The 24,224-nt window shown below is 44.7% G+C and overlaps 1 protein-coding gene across 2 annotated transcripts; it reads left to right on the forward strand.

Moving 5' to 3' along the window:
* Nucleotides 1-110: 110 nt before the first annotated feature.
* Nucleotides 111-23,847, forward strand: ADPGK (ADP dependent glucokinase). 2 transcript variants are annotated; one of them, XM_084781412.1, is made up of 7 exons: nt 111-426; nt 3,912-4,137; nt 9,858-9,920; nt 17,354-17,474; nt 20,539-20,735; nt 21,270-21,368; nt 22,346-23,847. In XM_084781412.1, the coding sequence occupies exons 1-7, from the start codon at nt 194-196 to the stop codon at nt 22,895-22,897; spliced, it is 1,491 nt and encodes a 496-aa protein (XP_084637538.1). In that variant the 5' UTR covers nt 111-193; the 3' UTR covers nt 22,898-23,847. The 2 variants fall into 2 exon arrangements, with proteins under 2 accessions (XP_084637538.1, XP_084637539.1); XM_084781413.1 differs by having other exon boundaries at nt 22,349-23,847.
* Nucleotides 23,848-24,224: the final 377 nt, after the last annotated feature.

The raw sequence follows: 24,224 nt of genomic DNA on the forward strand, positions 1-24,224 counted from the left end.
CCCCGCCCCCAGCTCAGTCATGGCTCCACCCATAGCTGGGGGCTGCAGTTCAGCAATAGCCCCGCCCCGTCTGGGGGAGGAGCCTGCGGCGCGCGGGTGTGACGCCAACGCGCGTCTACGTCAGCACGCGCCCAGCTGGAAGGAGGCGCGAGCCGTGGAAGCCCTGTCGCCACTAGTGCGGCGGTGTGTGCACATGGCGCTGTGGCGCGGCTCTGCGTGCGCCGGCTTCTTGGCGTTGGCCGTGGGCTGCGTCTTCCTGCTGGAGCCGGAGCTGCCGGGCTCGGCGCTGCGCTCGCTCTGGAGCTCGCTGCGGCTGGGGCCCGCGCCCGTGCCCCCGGGACCTCTGTCCCCCGAGGGCCGGCTGGCGGCCGCCTGGGACGCCCTCATCGTGCAGCCCGCCCGGCGCTGGCGCCGCGTGGCTGTGGGGTGAGTGCCTGCGGGGCCTGCGGCTCTGGGCCTCTCCGGGGTCCGCCCGGGACTCGGTGGTGTCCGCGTCGCCCTCTTGGCAAAAGTGTCGGACGTGTGAGGCGAGCCTTTTTCGTCATCGCTGCAGGGACACTCAGCACAGTGTTTTCCTTTCGGCTGGCTCTGCTCGTCTCTTGTCCGTGTAAAGCCAGCTCTTAGAGCCTCTTTCCAAATCCAGCTCAGGCTCTTACCTGTATTTTTTGAGGTTACTTCATCGTCCCGACTAACAGCCCTTCTCAGCCAACTGTTCTCTGGCGGTCGTGCATTGGGCTTTCCAGTTTTTCTACCCCTCTTCCAAATGAACTTGAAGCTGTCTCTAGCTGTTGACGTTTCTTTATGTCATCTTGTCTGAGGACCACTCTACTAAAACTGCTCATTATCAAATTCGGCAGGTTTTTTTTTTTGTTAAGGTTTTCATCGTCAGCTCTCTGCGCCTTTCCTGTTTAGCACGCCCTTCTCGAAACTACTTTCTTCCCCAATCTAAGTGACACACCATGTTTTTAAGGTCCTTTCAAACCACAGTACCTCCTTTTTAAAACTCACAGAAATGTAATGATTGTTTTACACTAACTTTAGTTCCTCTCCCAGTTTGGCTTGATTTTCTTATCGTGTCAAGGGCACAAGTTTTTGTTATGTTTTTCTTTAGGTTGGATTTGTTGGCGATTTTTTTTTTTTGTTTGTTTGTTTTCTTTTTGAACTAGGGCCTCCTTGGCTGGTCTGGAATATATGTAGATCACGAGTGGGCCTCAGGCCTGCCTGCTCCTCCCTTCTGTGCTGGTGTTACACTCACAAGAGACCTGTGCAAAAATAAGCCTGTCAGGTACCCTCTTACGTTTGAATGTAGCGGGTAGGTGAAGTAAAGTTGACCTGAGTCAGTGAAATAACCATGTTATTTACCCAATATTATGTTAGCTTTTGAGACTATTCCCATGTTAACTAGTTAGTTTTATATCCAAACACTGGTTTTTTTTACTGTGTATTTCTTACCTCTTATCTCTTCACCCACCTCCTTAGCAGATTCTTTTTTCTTCTTTTCTTCTATGCGTATGTGTTTTACCATGGTGTTTGTCCATGCTGTGCCTACCGATGGCCTCCGATCCCTCAGGACTGGCATTATGGACAGTTGTGAGCCGACACATGGGTGTTGGGATTCAAACCTGGGTCCTCTGCAAGTGCTCTTAACCACCGAGCCATTTCTTCAGCCTTCTTTATCAGAGTCTTATGTTGAGATTTTAAAATGTATAATTTATTTGTGTTGGGGGTGGGTGTGCTCATGTAAGTACAGGTCCCTTGGAGGCCAGAAAAGTGTGTTGAGTCCCCTAGAGTCGAGTTACATGTGGTTGTGAATTACCCAAACTGTTTCGAGAAATGAACTCTGACCTCTGGAAGAGCAGCCCATGTTTTTAACTGCTGAGGCATCTCCAGCTCTTCTTATTTTGTTGTTTGGTCTTTTTTTTTTTTAAATAGTTATTTTTACTTTTTTTTTGTTTTTCCTGCAAGACAGGGTTTGTTTGTGTAGCCCAGGCTCTCCTGGAACTCACTCTGTAGACTAGGCTGGCTTCAAACTCAGGGATCTACCTGCTTCTGCCTAGCCTTATAAGATTCTATTTGTTTTTTAAGACAGGTTCTCTCTATCTAGCCCTGACTGACCGGGAACTCACACTGTAGATCAGGTGGCCTCAAACTCACAGAGATCCACCTGCCTCTGCCTCCCAAGTGCTGGGATTGAAGGCGTGGCTACCACCGCCACCACCGATGCAGCCATAGCCACCAACAGGCTCTTATCAAATTCTTACTAGTCTTTCTTTCAGCTGTGTCAAGTGCATGCTGGGTTCTGAGGGTGTGCATATGGAGGAAGCTGCATGTGTTGGAAGCAGGTACATTTGTTAATGTACTAACCAGCTTGGGCTGAGAACAGAGTAACTCAGACCAACTGCTTAAACAACAAAGTTTCTGGTGGCTCTGGAGACTGATAGTCCCAAATTAAAGTGTCCGAGTGGTTCCTAGGGAAGCTGACACCTGGGGGTATCTTTCTTCCTGTCTTGCAGCTAGCCAGCTTCTTGTGTTCTCACATGGCTTTTACTGTATAGTCCTCCAGAGTGATGTATGTCTCTTCTTCTTAAATGGAAACCATTCCCGTTGGCATTAGGGACCACCTCTGCCACCCTTAATTGCTTCCTGAAAGGCCCTAAGATCGACTACAGTCACACTGGGGATTGGGGTTTGTCATAATTACTTTTTTATTGCCATAACAAAACACCACAACTAAAGCAACTTATAGAAGATTGCGTTTATGGGAGCCTTATGGTTTCAGAGGTTGGGCTTATGATCATCGTGGCAGGGAACAAGGCAGCAGGCAGGCGTGATTGGTGCTGAAGCAATATCTGAGAGTTTATATCCTTATTCAAAAGTAGGAGGCAGACTAGCTGGATTTAATGGCAAACACCTTTAGTCCCAGCACCGGGAGGTAGAGGCAGGTGGATCTCCGTGAGTTTGAGGCCAGCCTGATCTACAAAACGAGTTCCAGGACAGCCAGAGAAACCCTGTCTCTGTGTGAAAACAATAATAACAACAACAAAGAGGCAGAGAGGTAACTGGGAGGGACATGGACTTTTGAAACCTCAAAGCCCACAGTGATGCACCTTTTCCAACAAGGACACACCACCTAACCCTTCACAAACAGTTCCACAAACTGGGGACCAAACATTCAAATACATGAGCTAATGGGGAGCATTCTCATTCACACCACCTCAAGGCTTCCAGATAGGAATTTGAGGTGGGGTAGGGATACCATTGTCCATAGCAGTTGAGAACAGTGTTATGTTCAGCTACTCAAAAGACTACCAACTCCTCCCGGGATGGGATAGTAGAAAAGGCTCCAGGAAGACAGTGTTCTATTTTCTGTTGTTAATGTAGTAATAAATTGCTTCAAAACTTAGTAACTTAAAACAAGCATACTTCATGGTCTTTCTTAGTCTAAGGAGGGAAGGTGTCTTAATAGCTGCCTTTTGACAAGAACTTTGTTTTGCACCTTAAAACATACATTGCCTCATTAAAGCGATACTGTTAAGTTAACTTATATTGTTGCCATTGTATAGACAAGGAAACTGAGATTCAGAAATTAAAGTAACTTGCATCCAAACAGCATAGCTCTACCAGCATCTTCTCATAATGCATTTCCTTACCGTGATACTGTTCTGGGTGCTGAGTACCTGTCTTCTCAGTTTGTGGCTGGCAATGAAAGTTTGGCAGACTCTTGAGAAGAGTTCTAGTATGTATGTCCAGACAAAATTGTTCTTCAGCTGTATGATTTTTGCTTTATTGCTCTGGTGTCAGGCCTACTAATTGCTGTGTGAATGCAGTTCTCCGAAGCTGGTCTCTACAGCTAAACTCAAGAGTTGCTACCCCTGTATTTCAGCTTCCTTTTGTCTTCTCTGATTTTCCAGAGTCAATGCTTGTGTGGATGTAGTGCTGTCTGGCGTGAAGCTCCTGCAGGCACTCGGCCTCAGTCCTGGGAGTGGAAGAGATCATGCTGTTCTACACTCAAGAAGTGATCTGGAAGAAGCCTTTGTCCACTTCATGGGGAAGGGGGCCGCTGCTGAGCGCTTCTTCAGTGATAAGGAGACCTTTCATGACATCGCCCAGGCTGCATCAGACTTCCCAGAAGCCCAGGTCTGTCCCCACTCACCAGTGCTACAAGCTCTGTTAAGAGTATAGAGTGAGCCGGGCAGTGGTGGCGCACGCCTTTAATCCCAGCACTCAGGAGGCAGAGGCAGGCAGATCGCTGTGAGTTCGAGGCCAGCCTGGTTGACAAAATGAGTCCAAGACAGTCAAGGTTACAGAGAGAGACCCTGTCTCGAAAAACTAAAAAAAAAAAAAAAAATAGGGTGAGCTAGACATGGTGGCGTATGCCTTTAATCCCAGCACTCGGGAGGTAGAAGCAGGCAAATCTCTGTGAGTTCAAGGCCAGCCTGGTCTAGAATCCAGAACAGCCAAGGCTACACAGAGAAACCCTGTCTCGAAAGACAATATAAAAAAGTATTGAGTCAGTAGGTAGGTAGTAGAGAGCCATTTTACAGGATTATTAGAAGAAGCTCTCTCTTCAGTGTACACCAAGATGGTGATCCAATTCTGGGGTTTGCTCTTTTTGTAAAATTTGTGCTGGACTTATCATTAATTCTACTGTTTTTACTCAGATATCTGTTCTGGGTCACTCATTGTCTGCCCCTACCCCACCTGCCTTTTTTGTTACCATGCTAAAGATTAGAAGCATGTCTATTACTGGTTAGGTTTTACACACACACACACACACACACACACACACACACACACACACACACACACACATATATATACATACATGCGTGTGTGTGTGTGTGTGTGTGTGTGTGTGTATTTTACAGTTGGTTTTGGTTTTTAGAGATAGAATTTCTCTGTGTAACAGCCCTGGCTGTTCTGGAACTCTCTTTGTAGACCATGCTGGCCTTGAACTCACAGATCTTCCTGCGTCTGTCTCCTGAGTGCTGGGTTTAAAGGTGTGCACCACCATTCCAGGTTGTTTGTGGCAATAATCTTAATATGGCTGAGTCCTCTCTAAGAAACAGAAAAAAAAGTAAACTTAGAGATCTAGATTTAAATCCCCAAAAAGGAAAGGGGGATGGGAGTGTCTTCCCCTTTGTTTTATTTGTTCAGATCAGGGTGTTTCAAGAGGGTGGGGACTTTTTAGAGTGGCTAATGCTCTGCATGAAGGGCTGTCCTACGTATTAGAAATTGTTAGCTGCCTCTCACTTCGCCCACTGAGTGCAAGGCTCTATTCCCCACTCATGATAGCCAAAATATCTCACATATCCTCCTGTGTTGCCTGTCATGGAGAGGAGGGTGACTGAATCATCCTGGTTGGAATCTGCTGGCCTCAGTTCGTGATCTCGGGCTGGGGCGTGTGTTGGAGTAGGAGAGCGGGTGCTGTAAAGAGATTGCCTTTGCTGCTCTAAGTTATTCTTCAGGCTGACACAGGACCTTGTTTTTAGAACCACTTGTTTATGGAGCAGAACATTATTAGCGACCTCACCTGTAATTATAAGCAAAACCCTGGAACCTGCATGTTAGACCCACAACGTGACAGAAGAGTCAGTACTAGAGTTGGAGAACTGGCTCCTGCCATCTCACCAGCAGACATGCCCTCAATCCCGGGCTTGAGGTTTGGTTCTGATTTCTCTCATCAGCATCACTTGGCCCCAGGTAATTCCTTCTCCTTATGTAGGACTTTCCTTTTATACAAAACAAAGGTCTTGCATAAGTTAGAACCTGTAGTTCTAGCTAGGGAAGTTGTTAATACATTTTTAATTGATACCAATCACAGGCAAAACCTTGATGACCACTTTGATTTTGATGACTTTAGAGATTTAAATCTCTTTTGTCCTTTGAAGTGGCCAGCTTGAACATTAGAAATGGGCCAGGCAGCCGGGCGGTGGTGGCGCACGCCTTTAATCCCAGCACTCGGGAGGCAGAGACAGGCGGATCACTGTGAGTTCGAGGCCAGCCTGGTCTACAAAGCGAGTCCAGGACAGCCAAGGCTACACAGAGAAACCCTGTCTCGAAAAAACCAAAAAAAAAAAAAAAAAAAAAAAAGAAATGGGCCAGGCATTAGCCAGCCAAGTTTCTAAAGGAGACAGAGGGTGTCATGCTCATCTTGACAGCTATGCCCAACAGCAAGGCTCTTCTCAGGAGACCTTAGTTGTGCTGTGTTGTAAGACTCCAGCTCACAAGTCTTTACGGTCCTGGTATTTAAAGCAGTTTGCTTTCTGTGTCTTCTGCTTTGATAAAAGGGAGAGAATCCTACAGAAACTTAATTTTGCTTTTTGGTTGTCCAAACTTTTTCTAAACATAAAAATGTCTTGCTTACCTTCTATTGGTGCCTCAGTTTGGTACCTTTTCAAATTACCATTAGCTATAACCTGATAACCAACATATATATAAGCCATCCTATGAAAACTTGTTGTTGTTTTTTTTAGATAACATTTCCCCTATATTTCTTAGCAAATCCCTCTATTCATTGTATGTAGTTAAGTAAAACAATAAATCTGATATGTAGGCCAAATGTGAGCTACATATTGCAGAAAGTTCTACATTCTTATGAAGAAAGCCATTCCTCTCCTGCCCAGACACAGATGATGAGACTGGCAGCCAGGGTCTAGAGTGACTTGGTTAGTCTCTGCATGGGTAGGGACAAAGAAGGTGCAGTGGTGCTCACGGAGAACTGTAGTGAGAATTCTGGAATTTTGGTTTGGTTTTGTTTTGATTTTTAATAACTTATTTTTATTTTGTGTGCATTGGTATTTTGCCTGCTTGTATGCCTGTGTGAGGGTGTCAGTTGGAATTACAGACAGTTGTGAGCTGCTATGTGAGTGCTGGAAATTGAACCCAGGTCCTCTGGAAGAACAGTCAGTGCTCTTAACCACTGAGCCATCTCTGCAGTCCCCAAATTTTGCTTTCTTTAAAAACCACAAAAATAGCAGGGCGTGGTGGCGCACGCCTATAATCCCAGCACTCGGGAAGCAGAGGCAGGCGGATCTCTCTAAGTTCGAGGCCAGCCTGGTCTACAAAGTGAGTCCAGGACAGCGAAAGCTACACAGAGAAATCCTGTCTTGGGGGCAAAAATTTTAAGAATGTGTTTTCATTTTAATCCCAGGTGCAGGAATGTGGGGCTGCTTTGGACTGTCGGCAGCAGCTGACTATGATTTGCCTGGTGCTCTAGCAAAACCATGGTTTTGCCAGCCACAGATAATTTTTGTAATTGCGTGATGTTTGGAATTCTGGGAACTTTATAGAGGGTACATAAATTCGAGGGCCCTGAGAGGCAGGGTCAGTTGGTTGGCTGCCATTTGACCATTTGCCATGGTCAAAGAAGAAACAAAAGGAAAGAAATTAGATTCAGGGATTTTTCTAATTCCTCTCTCCCCTCTATCCTTGTTTCTTCTCTCCTATTTAGTGTTGGGGGAGTGGGGAAAAAAGAAGAGCCCACTTTGTGGGCTTCTTAGCCTGAATTCAGAATAGAGCAGCAACCAGCTGTTACTTTGGTTTCCAAGGCACACGAATCCATGCTTAGCAAGATGGATAATTTTGGAATTGTCTGCCTTCTAGATGAGAGCTGCAGTGAGGAGAGAACACTAAGTGTCCTATGTGAAGGTCTCTATCTTTGAGAGTCTACTGCCACAGTATTTACTACCAGGGTATTTCCAAACAAATCCATGTGGTGCTTTTATCCTTTCTCAAAACAGCAACAAACATTTACTGAGCTATACTCTAAGAACAAGGTGATCACTGTCCTGAGGAGCTAGCTGTGTCTCAGATGTTTATCACCCAAGAGTTGGAGCTGCATTAGTGGTTGGTCAAGTTAGAAGAGATACATAATCTGTCTAGGGAGGACCATTTTGTAGGCTAAGATGCCAGTGGTGAAAGGGGAGCAGAGACAGTATCATATATTGTTGGAAAGAATTCAGGTACATCTCTAATAGAGAAGGGAAGGGTGTCCTAGTCAAAGGCCCAGGGACCCAGAGGAAGGCTGACTTGGAGAGCTGCAAGCAAGGGTAAAAGATCAGGATGTGGCAGGATAGAGGTGGAAGAGAAAGCATGGGCTGAAAGGAAGAAAGGCTCTGAACAGTTCACTTATGCCCTCAGGAACAGTGTCAGGAACACTGAGTGTCAGCATCCCTCAGTGCTGTTCAACATCCCTCAGTGATGCTGCTTCCATTCACACCTGTGTCCATTTCAGACAGTACCACTTTTTGTCCTTTATTATACTTTCCTCTTTGTTGGCGTTTCCTCATTCCTTATAGTAAATCTCACATGGGTTTGACAGTGGGAACAGGCAGCAGTGCTAGAATACAAAGAGATGGTGTGATTCATCGTTGATATTGTTGATGAGGTAAAACTGAAAAGTCTAAGGCAAAGCTTCTACTTTATGCAAGTAATTATACTTACCATAGAAGCTGGAATGTAAGCTGTGTTGTTGTAGAAACTAGTATCATTTAATTAAATGGTCATAACTGGAACTTACGCATGCATATTGGAATGAAGCAAAGCAAAGTTCACCTGTATTATGAACACTGCATTAAATAAAATACAAGATTTTTTAAAGTTACATTTTAAACTAGGCATGTTGGTTCGTGCATTTAATCCCAGTACTTTGGGAGGCTGATGCATAGTAATACAAGCTCAAAGCCACCCTAAGCTTCATAGCAAGACACTATGTCAATCATTTCTCCACCCCCAAACCCCCTCAAGAAAGAACTTACATTTTAGAGCCAGTGTGATGCATGCTCCTAATCTCAACACTCAAGAGGAAGAGGAAAAAACAAACAATTTAGATGAGAAAAAATTTCCTAGTTACATTTTAGGACTGAGGATACAGCTGAAAGCACTCACCTAGCATTCTTAGGTCCTAGGCTCAAACCCCAACACTGAGAAAAGAATATATTCATGTACTGAACGATGTTTAGGGACCGGCGTAGATACATGTTCCTTTAAGGAATCCTAGTGTGTGGGATAAGGTCCAGACATACCTTTTGTGTTTTCTGTTGTCTGTTTTAGCTGCCTGGAAGCTCAGGGCCAAATTTTATCTAGTTCAAACAACCATACTAATTTTCACATTTATTTTCTCCGCCCTTCCTTATTATTTCTTGTCTATTTTTGGTTTTTGCTTTGTTTGAGACAGGGTTTCTCTATGTAGCTCCGGCTAAAGAGAGAGAGCGAGCTTGGCTTCGTAGATTAGACTGGCCTTGAACTCACATAGATAAGCTGCCTTCTGCCTCCCAGGGGCTTAGATTGAAGGCATGAACCACAACACCTAGCTTTGTTTCTGTTTCATTAACCTTTGTTGTCGAGTCACGTCAAAGCATTTTGGTGGAGCTAGCTGGGTAGTAGACACCTGTGATCCCTGCCCATGGGAAGTAGAGACAGGAAGACCAGAAGTTCAGGGCAACCTTAGCTACATAGTGAGCTGCAGGCTAGTCTGAGCTATATAAAACTGTGTCTCAGAAAGCCTGGAGAAAAACAAAAATCAAAATATGGTAAGGGTGGGGCTTCAGATGGCTCAGTGGTTAAGAGCACTGACAACTCTTTCAGAGAACCATTGTTCACTTCCCAGCACCTCATGGAGGCTCACAGTTCCAGGGGATCCAGTGCCCTCTTCTGCCCTCCTCAAGTACTACGAACATTTGGTGCACAAACATACACACAGGCAAAACACCCATAAACATAGAATAAAAACAAATCTCAAAAAAAGAAAAAAAAATTAGGAGGGGTTAGAAATGGGCTATATTTTTAACCTTAGAAATAATTACGCTTGGGTTGTACACTTGTTTGAATACTGATAACTTTGAACTGTCTTACAGCACTACGTAGGAGGAAATGCAGCTTTAATTGGACAGAGGTTTGCGGCCAACACAGACTTAAAGGTAGGTCACATTTCCAAATTAAAATGTACCTTTCAACTAGTGTTTCTTTGATGTTAAGAGCAAGAGTGGATCTTGGTTCCTTAATTCAGTCTGTGGGTCACCTGGGCATCTGGTTAGAACACACTGTCATTTTAGTGGACCATAGTAGTAACTATTGCTGTTTGGGTATTTGCCATGTGGATTGATTCTTCAGCAGTACTGTTGGTGGTGGGACTGTCCTTGCTTTCTGCACAAGGAAATGGAAGGCCCAAAGATGTTCACACTAATACAGACTGGAGCTCAGATTCCACACAGACAGCCTGACCTAAGAGCCCATGTTCTGGTGAACATAGATGCCTGGAAAAGCTTGTGAACTCTGGACTCAGGCTGAGGTGGGAGATTAATATGAGTGGTAAGAGAAAATGGAATTGGCTATGTTAGTGCACCTGGATCCAGAGTACTAAAACATGGAAGCTGTCAGGTGTGCTGACTCCAAAGACAGGCAAGTACGGAGAGGTGTATCTTCAAGTCTTAAACCTTTCGATCTAAGTAGACGTTCAAAAAATCCATATAGCCAAGTGTGGTTGTGCACATCTGTAATCCTAGGAGGCAGGAAAGTCACATGCTCTGGGCCAGCTTGGAGTACATAGCAAGATTCTGACTCAAACCAGCCTTCCAAGTAAATGAGTATTATTTGTTTGTGTATATGTAAAGTACAATGTGGGTAAGTAGTGGGATAGATGGTGGGCGAGCCAGCATGGAGGTAGTTACTCTTGTACTGTAAAACAAAGCTTGAATTAGAGCTTACAAAAGAGGGAAAATAATATGTATTCAAAGCCAAAATAAATGCCGGGCGTGGTGGCGCACGCCTTTAATCCCAGCACCGGGGAGGCAGAGCAGGTGGATCACTGTGAGTTCGAGGCCAGCCTAGTCTACAAAGCAAGTCTAGGGCAGCCAAGGCTACATAGAGAAACCGTGTCTCCAAAAACAAACAAATAAACAAACCAAAATAGTACACAGAGATTTACTGAAGATGATTTGGTGTAATACCAATAACCTCCAACTGGCTTCCCCATTCTACTCATTACAAAAGAACACTACTTACTCAGATGCCATTTTTACCTTTCCTGTTGCCTCTTCTGGGGCTAGCATTTATTCTATCTTTGGAGAGGCTTAGGACCAGTCTGACTGGAAGACATTATAATAAACCTGGCTGTGAGAAGAGAAAAGGCATATCTCTTGCTGTATCCTGACAACAGTTTAATGGCTTTGTGATTTTTGTAATTAAGTCCAGAGAATCTACATGGGGTGTCCGTGTCACCTAAGCTAGAAAATGGCAGAGCTACAATTCAAACACTGTACTTTGGAGTGACTGCCTTTCTATATATTGTCTCAGGGATCCGTTTAATTTGTCCAAATGTATCCCAACATGGACTTAAATATTCCCTGAGAACTACCAGAAATTAAGAACCAGATTTTCCAGACATGGTGATAAAAGCTAAGACACTCTCACTAGTTGAGATACATTTCCTACTCAGAGAGAGAGAGAGAGAGAGAGAGAGAGAGAGAGAGAGAGAGAGAGAGAGAGAGAGAGTGTTGTGTGTTTGTTTGTTTGTTTGTTTTTCAAGACAGGGTTTCTCTGTATAGCCCTGGCTATCCTGGAACTTGCTCTGTAGGCCAGGTTGGTCTTGAACTCAGAGATCCGCTTGCCTCTGACTTCCAAGTGCTGAGATTAAAGGCATGCACCACCACTGCTGGATTTCATGTCTTTTATATTGGTGGAGGTTGCACACATACCTCATGCCACAATTCACTTCTGGTGGTCAGAAAATGAGTCCTCAGAATTGGGTGTCTCCATTCATCAGGTGGTTTCCGGGGATAAATTAGGCTGTCAGGCTTGACAATAAGTACCGTAACTGCAAAACCATTTTGCCTGCCTCACATCAAGTTTTTTAAAAGAATTTATATGAATTTTGATATTTATTATACCCTCCTAAGTATTTGTGTAATTCACTATGTCCTGGGCCTCAAATTTTCAATATGGGAATATTGCTATTATTAGGTTTAAAACTATCATCATCATCATCATCATCATCATTATTATTTTGGGTTTTTTGAGACAGGATTTTTCTGTGTAGCATTAGCTGTCCTGGACTCACTTTGTAGACCAAGCTTGCCTTGAACTCACAATGATCTGCCTGCCTCTGCCTTCTGAGGGCTGGGATTAAAGACATACGCCACCACACCCAGCCCATCTCTTTGATTTTTTAAGATGTGCCCTTTAATAGCCCATTGATAGACTAGAGGTGTGTTGGTTGATTCCTAAATACTTGAGAGTTTTCTGCATGTCATTCTCTTACTAATTTCTATGTTTTTCCTATTCTGTTGGCTTTCCTGGTGATGATCCAGGAGAAATCTCTTTCTGCTATCCCTTGCTACTTATTGCTACTCTTGGGTAAGCCAGGCTTTCTTTCTTTCATTTTATTTTTTAAATATTTTTTACATACACATTTATAATATTACACATATATCTTTCTTTTTAACACATGGTCCTTTGGTGAGTGGCCATTGGAAGAAGGCAAAGGATTATGAAATGTTGTTTTCTGAGCTATTCTGTCTGTGTCTAAGATCTTAGAAACAAGTAGAGATGCCCATGCTCTCTGTCACTTCCTGTCTTGGTCTATTTCTTCATCAACCAAGCTTTGAACATCTACTATTGACTCTGGTATTGATATTCAATTCTCAAAGCTGCACAAAGCTAACGTCACCTCTATTTGTTCTCCAGCCTTTGCTCATTTAATGTATTAATATGGTTTATATCATTTTTCATCCTTGTGTTTATAGCCTATTTGCATATTCATATTTAATGAGTTTCTTGTAGATAATATATAGTGGGAGTTACTTTTTTTCCAGTTTTATAATCTCTGTCTTTAGGTGATTATGGTGGTTTGAGTGAAATGGCCCCCATAGGCTCATTTATGCAGATGCTTAGTTACCATGGAATGGAAGTGTTTGGGCAGGATTAGGAGGTATGGCCTTTTTGAGGAGGTATGTCACTGGGAGTGGGTTTTGAGATTTCAAAAGCCAACACTTGGCCCAGTCTCTCTGCCTGCTGCCTACGGATCAGGACATAAAGCTCTCAGTGAGGTATTTAGATCATTTACATTTAATGTTGTTATTGGCAAACTGGTTTAGATTTAAATCTGACATCTTGCCATTTGTTTCTGTTTCTCCTACCTTTTAATCTTCCTCTTCTACCTTTTTGTTTCTATTTTGTGAGACAGGGTTTCTCTGTGTAGCCTTGGTTGTCCTGAACTCTTGTAGACCAGGTTGGCTTCACAGTGATCTGCCTGCCTCTGCCTCCCCAAGTGCTGAGGTTTAGGCATGCGCCACCTCCCCTGGCTCTTTGACTTTTTTTGTATTCTTTTGTATTTTGTTCCATTTAATTTTATACTCACTGACTTGTTAGCTGTAATTTTTGGTTTTGCTACTTTAGCTTTGCAGATGGTTGATAGCTGCCATGTAGATGCTGGAAATTAGACCCAGGTCCCCTGGAAGAACAGCTGCCAGTGCTCCTGATTATCATGCCCTCTCTAGCCCTATATTGACTATCTTTAGATTATCATGGCTGTGTCAGTCTTTCCCGGGGAGATAAACAAATGTTTGTTCGCTGCAGATGGGGCAACACCTATCTGACCTGAGGAATCCACTCAAGTCTGGCCTGAAAAAGCAATGAGTTTAATTAGTATTGCTTTTAAGAGCCAGAGTGGGGCATTTAATATATTATATAATAATATTTATTTTTATTTATATTTATAACATGGAGCTGATTACACTACCCAGGGAAACACACACAAACCATCTTTCTCCTAGGGAACATTAACTGCCTTTTGAGTTTGGGGTCTAATGACTCAGTCATCCCTAGTGAAGGACTTTAATGAGCACAGCATTCGTATAGGTGATCATAGCTGCTTAGAGTTTAAGAGTCATCCCTGGAAACCCGCATTTCACAATTTATTATAACCTTGTGTTAGAAATAGTAAGAAAAGTATAGAATGGCAGGTTTCTGGGAAGAGGCTGACACAAGATTACCTTCAGAAGACCTTATTAGCAGATGGGCTGGAAATAGCAGCTACATTAGGAGAGATAACTGCCTTGCTTTCATGATGGGCACAGGGGATTGAAGGCCTTCAGATTTCTCAGAAATCTGGATTTCTGACTGACTCGCAGCTTTTTAGGGGAGTTGCAGGCCGTTCTAGACTGTGTGGGTTAGTCTACCTACGCACTAGGTAAAACTGGAACTTTTGTTGTAGCTGCAGGAGCAGAGGCTCAGCTGGCTTTTTCTGCTGAGACGGGCGTGTTCCACCAGTCTCAGCAGGGGCCTGTGAGTCCTCTGTTCTCAGAGTGACTGCATCTTACAGTGAGTGTCCATTCTCTAACATGTCCTAGAAAAACTTTAAAGTGCAGTTTCCCTCCCTTTAATGCTATGTCTTGTAATATGCTAGATTTTAGTAATTGTTTCCTTTAAAAAGGGGGGCGGATTTTTTGTTCTTTTTTACATTTTATTTATTTATATATGTAGATATATTTTGTTTGTTTGTGTAGCCCTTGTCTGACCTGGAACTCATTATAAAGACCATGCTGAACTTGAACGCAGAGATTCACCTGTCTCTGCCTCTGGAATGCTGGAATTAAAAGTGTGCACCACTATGCCCAGTTTTTGTATATTCATTTTGTGTTTGTGTCTGGGTGTGCATGTGTCACAGCATGATACATAGATGCTTATTGAAGTCAGGGGACAAATTGAGGAAGTCATTCCTCTCCTTCCGTCATACCCCGGGATCAGGTCATCAGGCTTGGTGGCAAGTGCTTTTAACCACCGAGCCATCTCAGGGTTTACTGTTCCTGCCATACCTGTTTTACATGTGTTATGAGTATTCCACTGTGTTGTGTCTTCCTTGAATCTTTATCTTTTAAGCAGCTACTCCTCTAGAGTGAGTTACATTTCCATTGCTCTTTGTTCCTTTTTTTTTTTAAGATTTATTTATTTATTATGTATACGTGTACACCTGCAGGCCAGAAGAGGGCATCAGATCATCCTGAGTGAGTTAACCCAGAAGCAGAAAGACTCACATGGTATATACTCACTTATAATTGAACACTAGCCCAAGAGGCATGTCCCAGGAAAGTCTTCACTTACCAAGAGATTGGAATAGTTGTGAGGACATCCTATTGGGACTCTAGGTGAGAGAAGTATGGGAGAATGGGGAAATAGAAGGATCCAGAGGGTCCTAGAAACCTGCAAGAAGAACATCATGACGGGCGGATCTAGGCCCAGGGGTTCTGCTCAAACTGCTGCACCAACCAAGGACAATGCATGCCGTAAATATTGAACCCTTACTCAGATCTAGCCAATGGACAGGACATTCTCCACAGTTGAGTGGAGAGTGAAGACTAACTCGGACATGAACTTTAGTGCTTCATATTTGACCACTTCCCCATGTTGGGGAGGCCTGGTGGTACTCAGAGAAAGGATAAGCAGGCTACCAAGATGAGACTTGATAGCTTCTAACCATATAGTGGGGGAGGAGGTCTCCCTCAGTCATAGACATAGGGGAGAGGAATTGGGTGAAAGAGGGAGGGAGGGAGGAACGGGAGGATACAAGTGATGGGATAACAATTGAGATGTAATCTGAATAAATTAATTAAAATTTAAAAAACAACAACAATAAAAGATTTATTTATTATGTATACGTGTACACCTGCAGGCCAGAAGAGGGCATCAGATCTCATTACAAATAGTTGTGAGGCACCATGTGGTTGCTGGAAATTGAACTCAGGACCTCTGGAAGAGCAGCCAGTGTTCTTAACCTCTGAGCCATCTCTCCAGCCCCTTCGTTCATATTCTTGATCCGTCTTTCCTCCACCTCTTGTTCCTGTTCCACTGAAGGACTTCCTTCTATTAACATTTCCTCTGATGCAGGTCTGCTAGTGAGTCATAAATTTGTTCAGATTTGAACATTTTTTGAGTCCTTTTGTGGAAAGAAGTATCCGTAGGGCTCAACAGGTCAATTGTGCTTTGTACGGATCACTATTCTCTGCCTCTTGTCCAAGTGCTTTGAGACCGTCACTTCCTGTGCTTGACCTATTTGTTGTTGTTTTAAGCATGCAGCTCTTTATCTCAGAAATGAAACTCTAGGCAAGAACTGAGGGAAGGAAATAAAGTGACAGGACCCAGAATTTTCAGAACTCACAAGAGGCTCATATCAAAGTGGAGAGCAGGAAGGGGGCTTGTATTTTCACTCAGAAGCAAAAAAAAAAAAAAAAAAATCTCTATACAAAAAAACATAGAAATAAGGAGCTCATTTCCCAGTGAAGATGACTTTGAAGTATCTGAATAAGGTGTCACAGTACGAACCAACGTTAGATAACAGCCAGAGAGGAAGCCCAGGTTCAGGTTAAGGACAAAGGGTTTAGAAAAGTTGCAGAGCATGCCTCCTAAGCTTGGACGGTTGTGTGGTCATAAAACAGTTACGCATAGTGAGAGTGTGTGACCTCACACATGGTCCCTGGCCATTGAAATCTGGTGAAAAGTGGCCCTGTACTGTGTAAAAATTCCAAACAAGTATTTTTATCTGGAAGCTTTGAGCCAATGCTCCGCAGTTTTTTTGCCTACACAGAATACAAAGGTAGTTTTTAAATGACTATGTAGCTTCACATGGAATGCATTCTTGCCAACCCAGCCATCCCAGCCCACCCACAAGGCTAAGGCAGGCAGAGGATGAGTTTGAGGCCAGCCTGGACTACATAGCTGGCCTACCATCTCAGGGAAAGAAAGAAACATGCCCACCCAACCCCTGATAACAGAGAGGGTGTCTGCCTTGGCTGCCATATAAAAAAAATACTATAACCTGTGTCAAAACAAATAGTTATTTTCTCACAGGTCCAAAGACTTGAAGGTCCAAAATGAGGGTTTCATGGAGGTATTATAGGCCCTTTTAAGTGATTATGGGTGGCCCACTGTGTTCCAGTTTGGCCTTGCGGGTATGTAGATCTTTCTCTCCTAGGTCCATCTGACTAAGACCATGTTAATCATCATTCCCACAAAGGCTGTAGCTCAAACAGGGTCACACCAGGGTTAGGCCTTCAGTATCTGGACTTGAGGGAGACATAGTCACTCTGTAACTGAGTGTGGGCCACAGAAATTGCAGAAATATTCAACAACTAGGACTTTGGCATTCTGCAAAAGTAGGTACCATGTGGTCATACTCTTAGAGGCCTCAGCCTCTTACGCTACAAACCTCCAGAACAAGAGCGTTTGAGATCAGTTGGATTCTGCTACCTTGCTAAAATGAGTAGAATTGGCTCAAACGCACCTCGGTGGTTACTGTTTGGATTCTGGGGGTTAGGAACTGATCTCCTGGGAGACTGACTTGATGTTACTTATTATCTAGGTTCTTCTTTGTGGTCCAATTGGTCCAAAGCTGCATGAACTTCTTGATGACAATGTGTTTGTTCCACCAGAGTCACTGCAGGAAGTGGATGAGTTCCACCTTATTTTAGAGTACCTGGCAGGTAAGGAAGGCGGGGGTGTGTGGGTAAGGGGAGGATGGCTAGAAGTCTGCAGTGCAGGGTGTGACTGTGCCGGTCCTTGTCAATTACCAGTCCCCTGTTTTGGCTCCCATACCGAAGGTTTCCCAGCCACTAGTGTAAGGAGCTGATAGTAGCCGGTGTCTCCATGTAGGGTGATCAAGCATAACAACATTGGAGGCGTTGCCCCATCTGAGGACAGCACTGGTATAAACCAGGGAAAGCGGCTGCAGGAGAGATCTGTCTTGTTTAAAAGAGAAAATGTGTTCAGCACATGCTTATAATAGTTTTCTTTTATTACCAAGAGCTAAGAAGGGCAGCAAACATTTGCTCGGCTCTCATGGATTCTGCTCGGGATTTTTCAGGCTCAGCCCTTCCAGGCTGCTTGAAATTGCAGCCAGGCCTCTAGCAAACTTTCATAAAAGCACTTCATTTTTTCCTGGAGGTGAAATGTAGCATTGTTTATGTTTCTTCCTGTTACATAATATCCTAGTGTTTATGAATCCAAAGTAACCATCCCAGTGGATTTTATGTTACAAGAAAGGAGGTCTGATTCATGAACAAATCTTTAGAACCTGGACACAATTTCCTGGTGTATCTTTTCTGTGCTCAAGAACTCTTTCGTTTCTAAGTCAACCCATCATTCCTGTTAAAGGACTGGGCATCCACGCAGTCACCGCGTCCTTACACAGTACTTACTGTCCTTCAGTGAGTCACTTCCAAGTCAGCCCCAAGGGACGGGAACTAACTGATCTCCTCAGAGGCTGACTTGATGTTACTTATTCTCTAGGTTCTTCTTTGTGGTCCAGTTGGTCCAAAGCTGCAGTACTTAATGTAGCACCCTCACGTAGAGTAATCAGCTGTCATGTGAGGTACAATATATGCTTCCTGAAAAGTACCCCTGTCTCCAAGAATGCAGAAGGGGATTGGGTGTTTCCAATTTCTCTGTTGTACATACTAAAAACAGCTGGGGACTTGTGGAGGGCAGATCTAAAATTAGAATAAGAATGTTTTACTAGGAAATTGACATTTGATAATACACAAGCTTTGAGCTGCTGAGTTCAGTTCCCCCAGATGGGTGTGATACTTTTTAATCACGAAACATGGTGGTGAGGATGAACTTGGGAGCAGGCTTAAAGCTTCTGAGCTGCTTCAGGACCATTGCCCTAAACGGTTCTGGATAACTGAGGTGTATGGCGGAGGCCCTGTTCCTGCACTTCTGTAGGCACTCCCACCTGCCTGGGCATTTGACAGTTAGATTCTCATGGTGACTTGGGAGTGGAGACAATACTGTGTCTGCTCTGACTGTTGTGGTAGGGGCCCATTCAGTTGTCTCGAAAAGAGAGTCTCTGTCCTTGGCTTGATAAGCCTCACAGTTCTGCTCTTTTGGATGCCTAGGTTTTTTTCTTGGACAGAGCAGCAGCCTTCTAACCTCAACACAAAGCTGCATTGCCACAGGCTCCAAGAAGAGACAGTCTGATGGCAGTGGCCCTCGGGGCAGCTCCAGCAGAAGCGGTTCCTGGCTTCTCTGTAGCCTAGATTGGTACATTCCAAGAGCATCTGTCAACTTTATTTTTTCTCTTCTCTCTCTTACCAGAGCACCCCAGAAAAGCTTTCTTTCAGCTTTGGTTTGGTAATCAAGCAGAGGTTTCACTTAGTTGATAATTAAGAGAAGAAATTGCTTGCAGAAGTTAATGCAGAGTTTTGTCATGAAAGGAATATTAGCTTTATTACTGGCTGAGCACTATTGCCTCAGGCTGCTCCATCAGTCCTGTGTCTATGGAAACAGCAGTTCTTTACATCCTCTCTCATCTTGACTTGCAGGAGCTTGTTTACTTTACCTTATCACTTCCTGAAGAATTCAGTTGGTTTTGAAACCTGCATGGCCTCTTTTTCCCTAGGCTAAGGTTGGTAGTGCTTCCTAGCAAAGTATGATGTAGTCTCTCTCTCTCTCTCTCTCTCTCTCTCTCTCTCTCTCTCTCTCTCTCTCTCTCTCTCTTCTTTTAGTTTGTCAAGACAGGGTTTCTCTGTGTAGCCTTGGCTGTCCTAGACTTGCTTTGTAGATCAGGCTGGCCTCGAACTCAAAGCAATCCGCCTGCTTCTGCCTTTTGATTGCTGAGAGTAAAGGTGTGCACCACCACACCCAGCTCTGCCACTGTAATCTTGATTGCAGAAGTGATTTTTTTTTTTTTTTAGTCCTCATGGTCATTTAGGTCATCTGTCTGCTTTCTTATTCCCTTGTTCTTTGCTAATTCATTCTCGTGACTATGTCAAATGTGTTGTGAGGCAGTGGGATGTGATGAGGGAAACACAGGCCTGCCTACCCCTCAGCTCAGCGGCTGTAGGAGATGGATACCTGACCAGGTTCTACAATAGGGCACATGAGAGGCTGTGCCAAGGCAGTGATGATTCCATCATGTGTGGAGCTAAGAATAAACTTAAGGAAGAAAAACACTTTAATTGAACTCACTAATCCAAAGCAGCTCTGCATAGAAATGGCTGAAACAGCTAAATAGTTCTTTGACCACAAGCTCAAAAACCTCCAGGGGCCAGTGAGAGGAGGTGCAGTCAGCTGGACTCAGGTTTTCAGCCTGTTTAGCTTCCAACTAAGTAAAAAGTACTCAGGATGCAGCCTTTAGGAGGGCAGCCTGGCCTTTCTCTTGTGTGTGCTGGTATGCTGTGTATGCTGGTATGTTCTTGTGTGCTGGTATGGGGCAGCCATGTGCTCTGTAATGTGGTCATGACCGGTGCTTGAGTTCAGCAGACAGCAGAGCTTTCTTGGAAGCTGATGGCCTTCAAAGTCACAGGGCTCATCCTGTGTTTCTGTTTATTTATTAGTTGAGTTTAGGCTTTGGTTTGTTTTTTTATCTACTGCAGTCCTGCCCTGGATGCAGCACCCTGCTGACCATACACTACTGTAGGGGTCTGCTTGGCCACAGGCCAGCCTGCTCAGAGCCAAGGCTCCTGTGAGGTACCTGCAAGTGCCCTGCAGCTGGGAGACTGAAAGCCTCTTCCTTTTCTTCCCATTGTGTTGATTGGGCTTTTCTAGGGGAGGAGTGGGGCCCGTTTAAAGCTCCCCATGCCAACCGGTTCATCTTCTCTCACGACCTCTCCAACGGGGCCATGAATATGCTGGAGGTGTTTGTGTCTAGCCTGGAGGAGTTCCAGCCTGACCTGGTGGTCCTCTCTGGATTGCACATGATGGAGGGACAAAGCAAGGAGTTCCAGAGGAAGAGGCTCTTGGAGGTAATAGCTCTGCTACACACCCACAGGTCTCAGCTGGTGTTTTCCTTCAGGCTCCGGCCACTGAGCCTCTAGCTGATGCTGTCTTGTCTTAGGCTCTGCTCTGTGAGGGGCAGCAGTAGGGCAGTTGAAGGCATTTTGCCTGAGCCTCTGCATCCTGTGTTTAACTGAGTGTGGCTACAAGCTGCAGGGTTTGTAGCTATGTCCTGTGTTTTCTGTTCCATCTCACTTCACACCAGCTATGCTGTGCTTCCTGCAGGTCTGTATACCCTGGGGCCAACCACTCAGTTTACCAGGAATAGGAGACAACATGAACATACAGGGACGGTTCTGTGTCCTCTGATTCTGTAGCCCTGGTGGTTCCCTTAAGAGTGGTTTTTCTATTGGGAAAAGCAGCTATTGGCCACAGAGGAAGTTGGGATTTGCACTGAGGATGCAAAGGGTGTTTTGAATACATCTGGGCTGCTCAGAACCTAATCCTGCCTTCCTTCCTGTCTGGCTTCTTTCCTAATGACATTGCTGTCCTCCTCTCTGTAGGTTGTGACCTCCATTTCTGACATCCCCACTGGTATTCCAATCCACCTAGAGCTGGCCAGTATGACCAACAAGGAGCTCATGAGCAGCATTGTGCATCAGGTAACCACATGTGCCATTCACGGGCCAGCTCTGCGCCTGCAGTCTCAAAAAGAAGTTCCTTTTTCCCACACCTGTTTGGGCTTTAACAAGTTTACTAACTGACATGTGGATGTTGTGTCACTCAGACCTGAGTATAGGAGAGCCAGAATGGATCCAGACACGTTCAGGATAATGTTTCCTACTAGGTTAGGTCTGTGGCAGTGTAACTGATAGGCCTGAGCTGTGTTTCTACTTTTGGAGTGAAGGGTGAAGGGTGGGAGGCTTTTTTTTTTTTTTTTTTTTTTTTTTTATAAATTTCAGAGGCAAAACCTGAAAGCCCAACTCAGCTGCTTTCATTTAGACACAAGCTTTGAGTAAGCATGGGTCCGTAGTCCTAAGTATCTTAGATCACCTCCCTTGAGACAGCAGGATGATTTGGATAAGTCCCAGTGAGCCATGCCTAACATAGGTTTTTCACACCTGGGCTGGCTTGTCATTAGCTTTATGAGCTTAGGTCATACATGAACCCACACCCAGAAAGTGTGAAAGATACAGGATGAAAGCTCCCTCATTCAATTCTCCTGTTTCCTCCCCATACTTGCCCTCAGGAACCTTATCAATTTCATGTGTAGCTCCAGTGTTATTTTGTGCATGGGTAAGAAAGCATGGAAATGCAGCAGGAAGGATGCCTGCTGCCACCCATGAGCCCTCTGTGTAGCGGCAAAAGGCACAGGGAAGAGCCTCCGCAGTATGTCATCTTCTGCCCTTTACAGTGACATTTAACAAAACTAGGTCTGGATGGTGTTGAGCAACTGCAAGTCCCCAAGTGCTCATAGAAGTGGAGACAGTAAGATTTAGTACCTGAAACTGGTTTCAGAGACAGGAGCCCTGGTAAGGAAGAAAGATGCCTGCCTGACCTTTAAGTCATTGGCTGTATCCTGAAGCTCAAGAAGCCAGGTAGTGTCCATCAAAAAGAGACCTGTCATTATTTTTGTTAGCAGGTCTTTCCCGCAGTGACTTCTCTCGGGCTGAATGAACAGGAGCTGCTGTTTCTCAGCCAGTCGGCATCTGGGCCCCATGCTTCTCTCTCCTCCTGGGACGGTGTTCCTGATGTGGGCATGGTCAGTGATATCCTCTTCTGGATCTTGAAAGAACACGGGAGGAGTAAAAGCAGATCTTCAGATCTCACCAGGATTCATTTCCACACGCTGGTCTACCACATCCTGGCAACCGTGGACGGACACTGGGCCAACCAGCTCGCAGCTGTAGCTGCAGGAGCTCGAGTGGCTGGGACACAAGCCTGCGCCACTGAGACCATAGATGTCAGCCGAGTATCTCTAAGAGCACCGCAGGAGTTTATGACATCCCACTCGGAGTCTGGCTCCAGGGTTGTATTAAACCCAAATAAACCAGTGGTGGAGTGGCACAGGGAGGGAATAACCTTCCACTTCACACCCGTGTTGGTATGTAAAGACCCCGTTCGAACTGTGGGTCTTGGTGACGCCATTTCAGCTGAAGGCCTCTTTTATTCAGAAGCACACCTTGATTAAGAAGGCTGTGGATGGTTGTGTGAAGAAGGAAAATCACCCATCCTAAGACCAGGAAGAACATAGCTTGGGAAAGAGACTGCGGGTGTCACAACAGTTCCTACATCTGATTGGAAGACAGCCAAAGACATGACAGCAGATTACACTGTATAGATACATTCCAGCCTGTTGGCAATTACATAAAATCACTTCAGGGTTAATTCAAAGTTAGCTATCTACTAATGAGACTGGATTTTTGTTTTTCTTATGTTGTGTGTTTCAAAGGCTAACGCCTCCATCCCTAGTCCCCAGTTGATGTACAGCGAGTGTCATGTGTGGCAGGCTTGACTCTGGAGAGCTCATCCAGCCGCAGAAGCACTTCTCTCCTTGCCCAGTGGAGAAGGCAGTGCCTCCTCATGAGCCTGACGACTCAGGAGACCTGGAGGAGGCAGCCACATGACAGCTTATGCTCATGGCAGAATCAAGTTTCTCATTCAGTGCTTCGGTGACAATATTTGGTGTGTGTACCTTCTCAGCCTCCTGCTCTTAGACACAGGCCAGAGCCCCAAGAAAGGACAAAAGTCCTGTCAGCATCAGACTGGAGATGCTGCGATCCTCAGCCACCTGATCAATCTGCACTTGCTTGGAAGGACCACGCTTTTCTGCCCCAGCTCCGTACATGTGGCCTGGCTGGGAGTCTGGGCTCCGCCTCACTGTCAGCCTGGGAAGTGCTTTCTGCAGAAGACTGGTCCTCATTCCTTCTGAGCCGTGAAGAGAGATGCTTTACAACTGGAATGTGCTTCTGTGTAGAACACATCATGTGTTTTGTGTTTTGCTTTGACACATCCATTAAAGAGTTTGACCTCATAAGAGCCCTAGGATCATGAATAAATGTTTCATGTTGTATATTTATTTTTTTAATCAAGATTTCTGTGTGCTTTTAAGAAATATTAAAACAACTTACATTCCCGGGATCCTAAGTCTAATTGATTTTGTTCTCACCTCACTTTGGACAGATCTTGTTACTTGGCTGTTGAAGCATTTGTTCTTTGTTTCCTGCTGTTGGGTTAGTCATCCCTTGAGCCGAGCCCTAGCAGTAGGCCTGCCACAGCCATCTCAAAGAGCCAGAGTCTTTCTAATGCAAAGTGAAGGATGTCTGACAAGGGCCACTCACACCAGCCCCTGCAGCTGCTCCTGAAATGACAGGTCTCTCTCCTCTCTGATTTGGATAAGAAGGAAAGTCTTACTCTTTTTTCAAAGAAAACTGAAACCTACACAATTACACCTCTTGAGGTTGAAAACAAACATCAAAGATGTTGGCTACTGCTTAACCCTCTGCCTCTAGGCAAGC

Source organism: Acomys minous, assembly GCF_964271855.1.
Source record: "Acomys minous genome assembly, chromosome: 5".
In the NCBI taxonomy this organism is placed as follows: Eukaryota; Metazoa; Chordata; class Mammalia; order Rodentia; family Muridae; genus Acomys; species Acomys minous.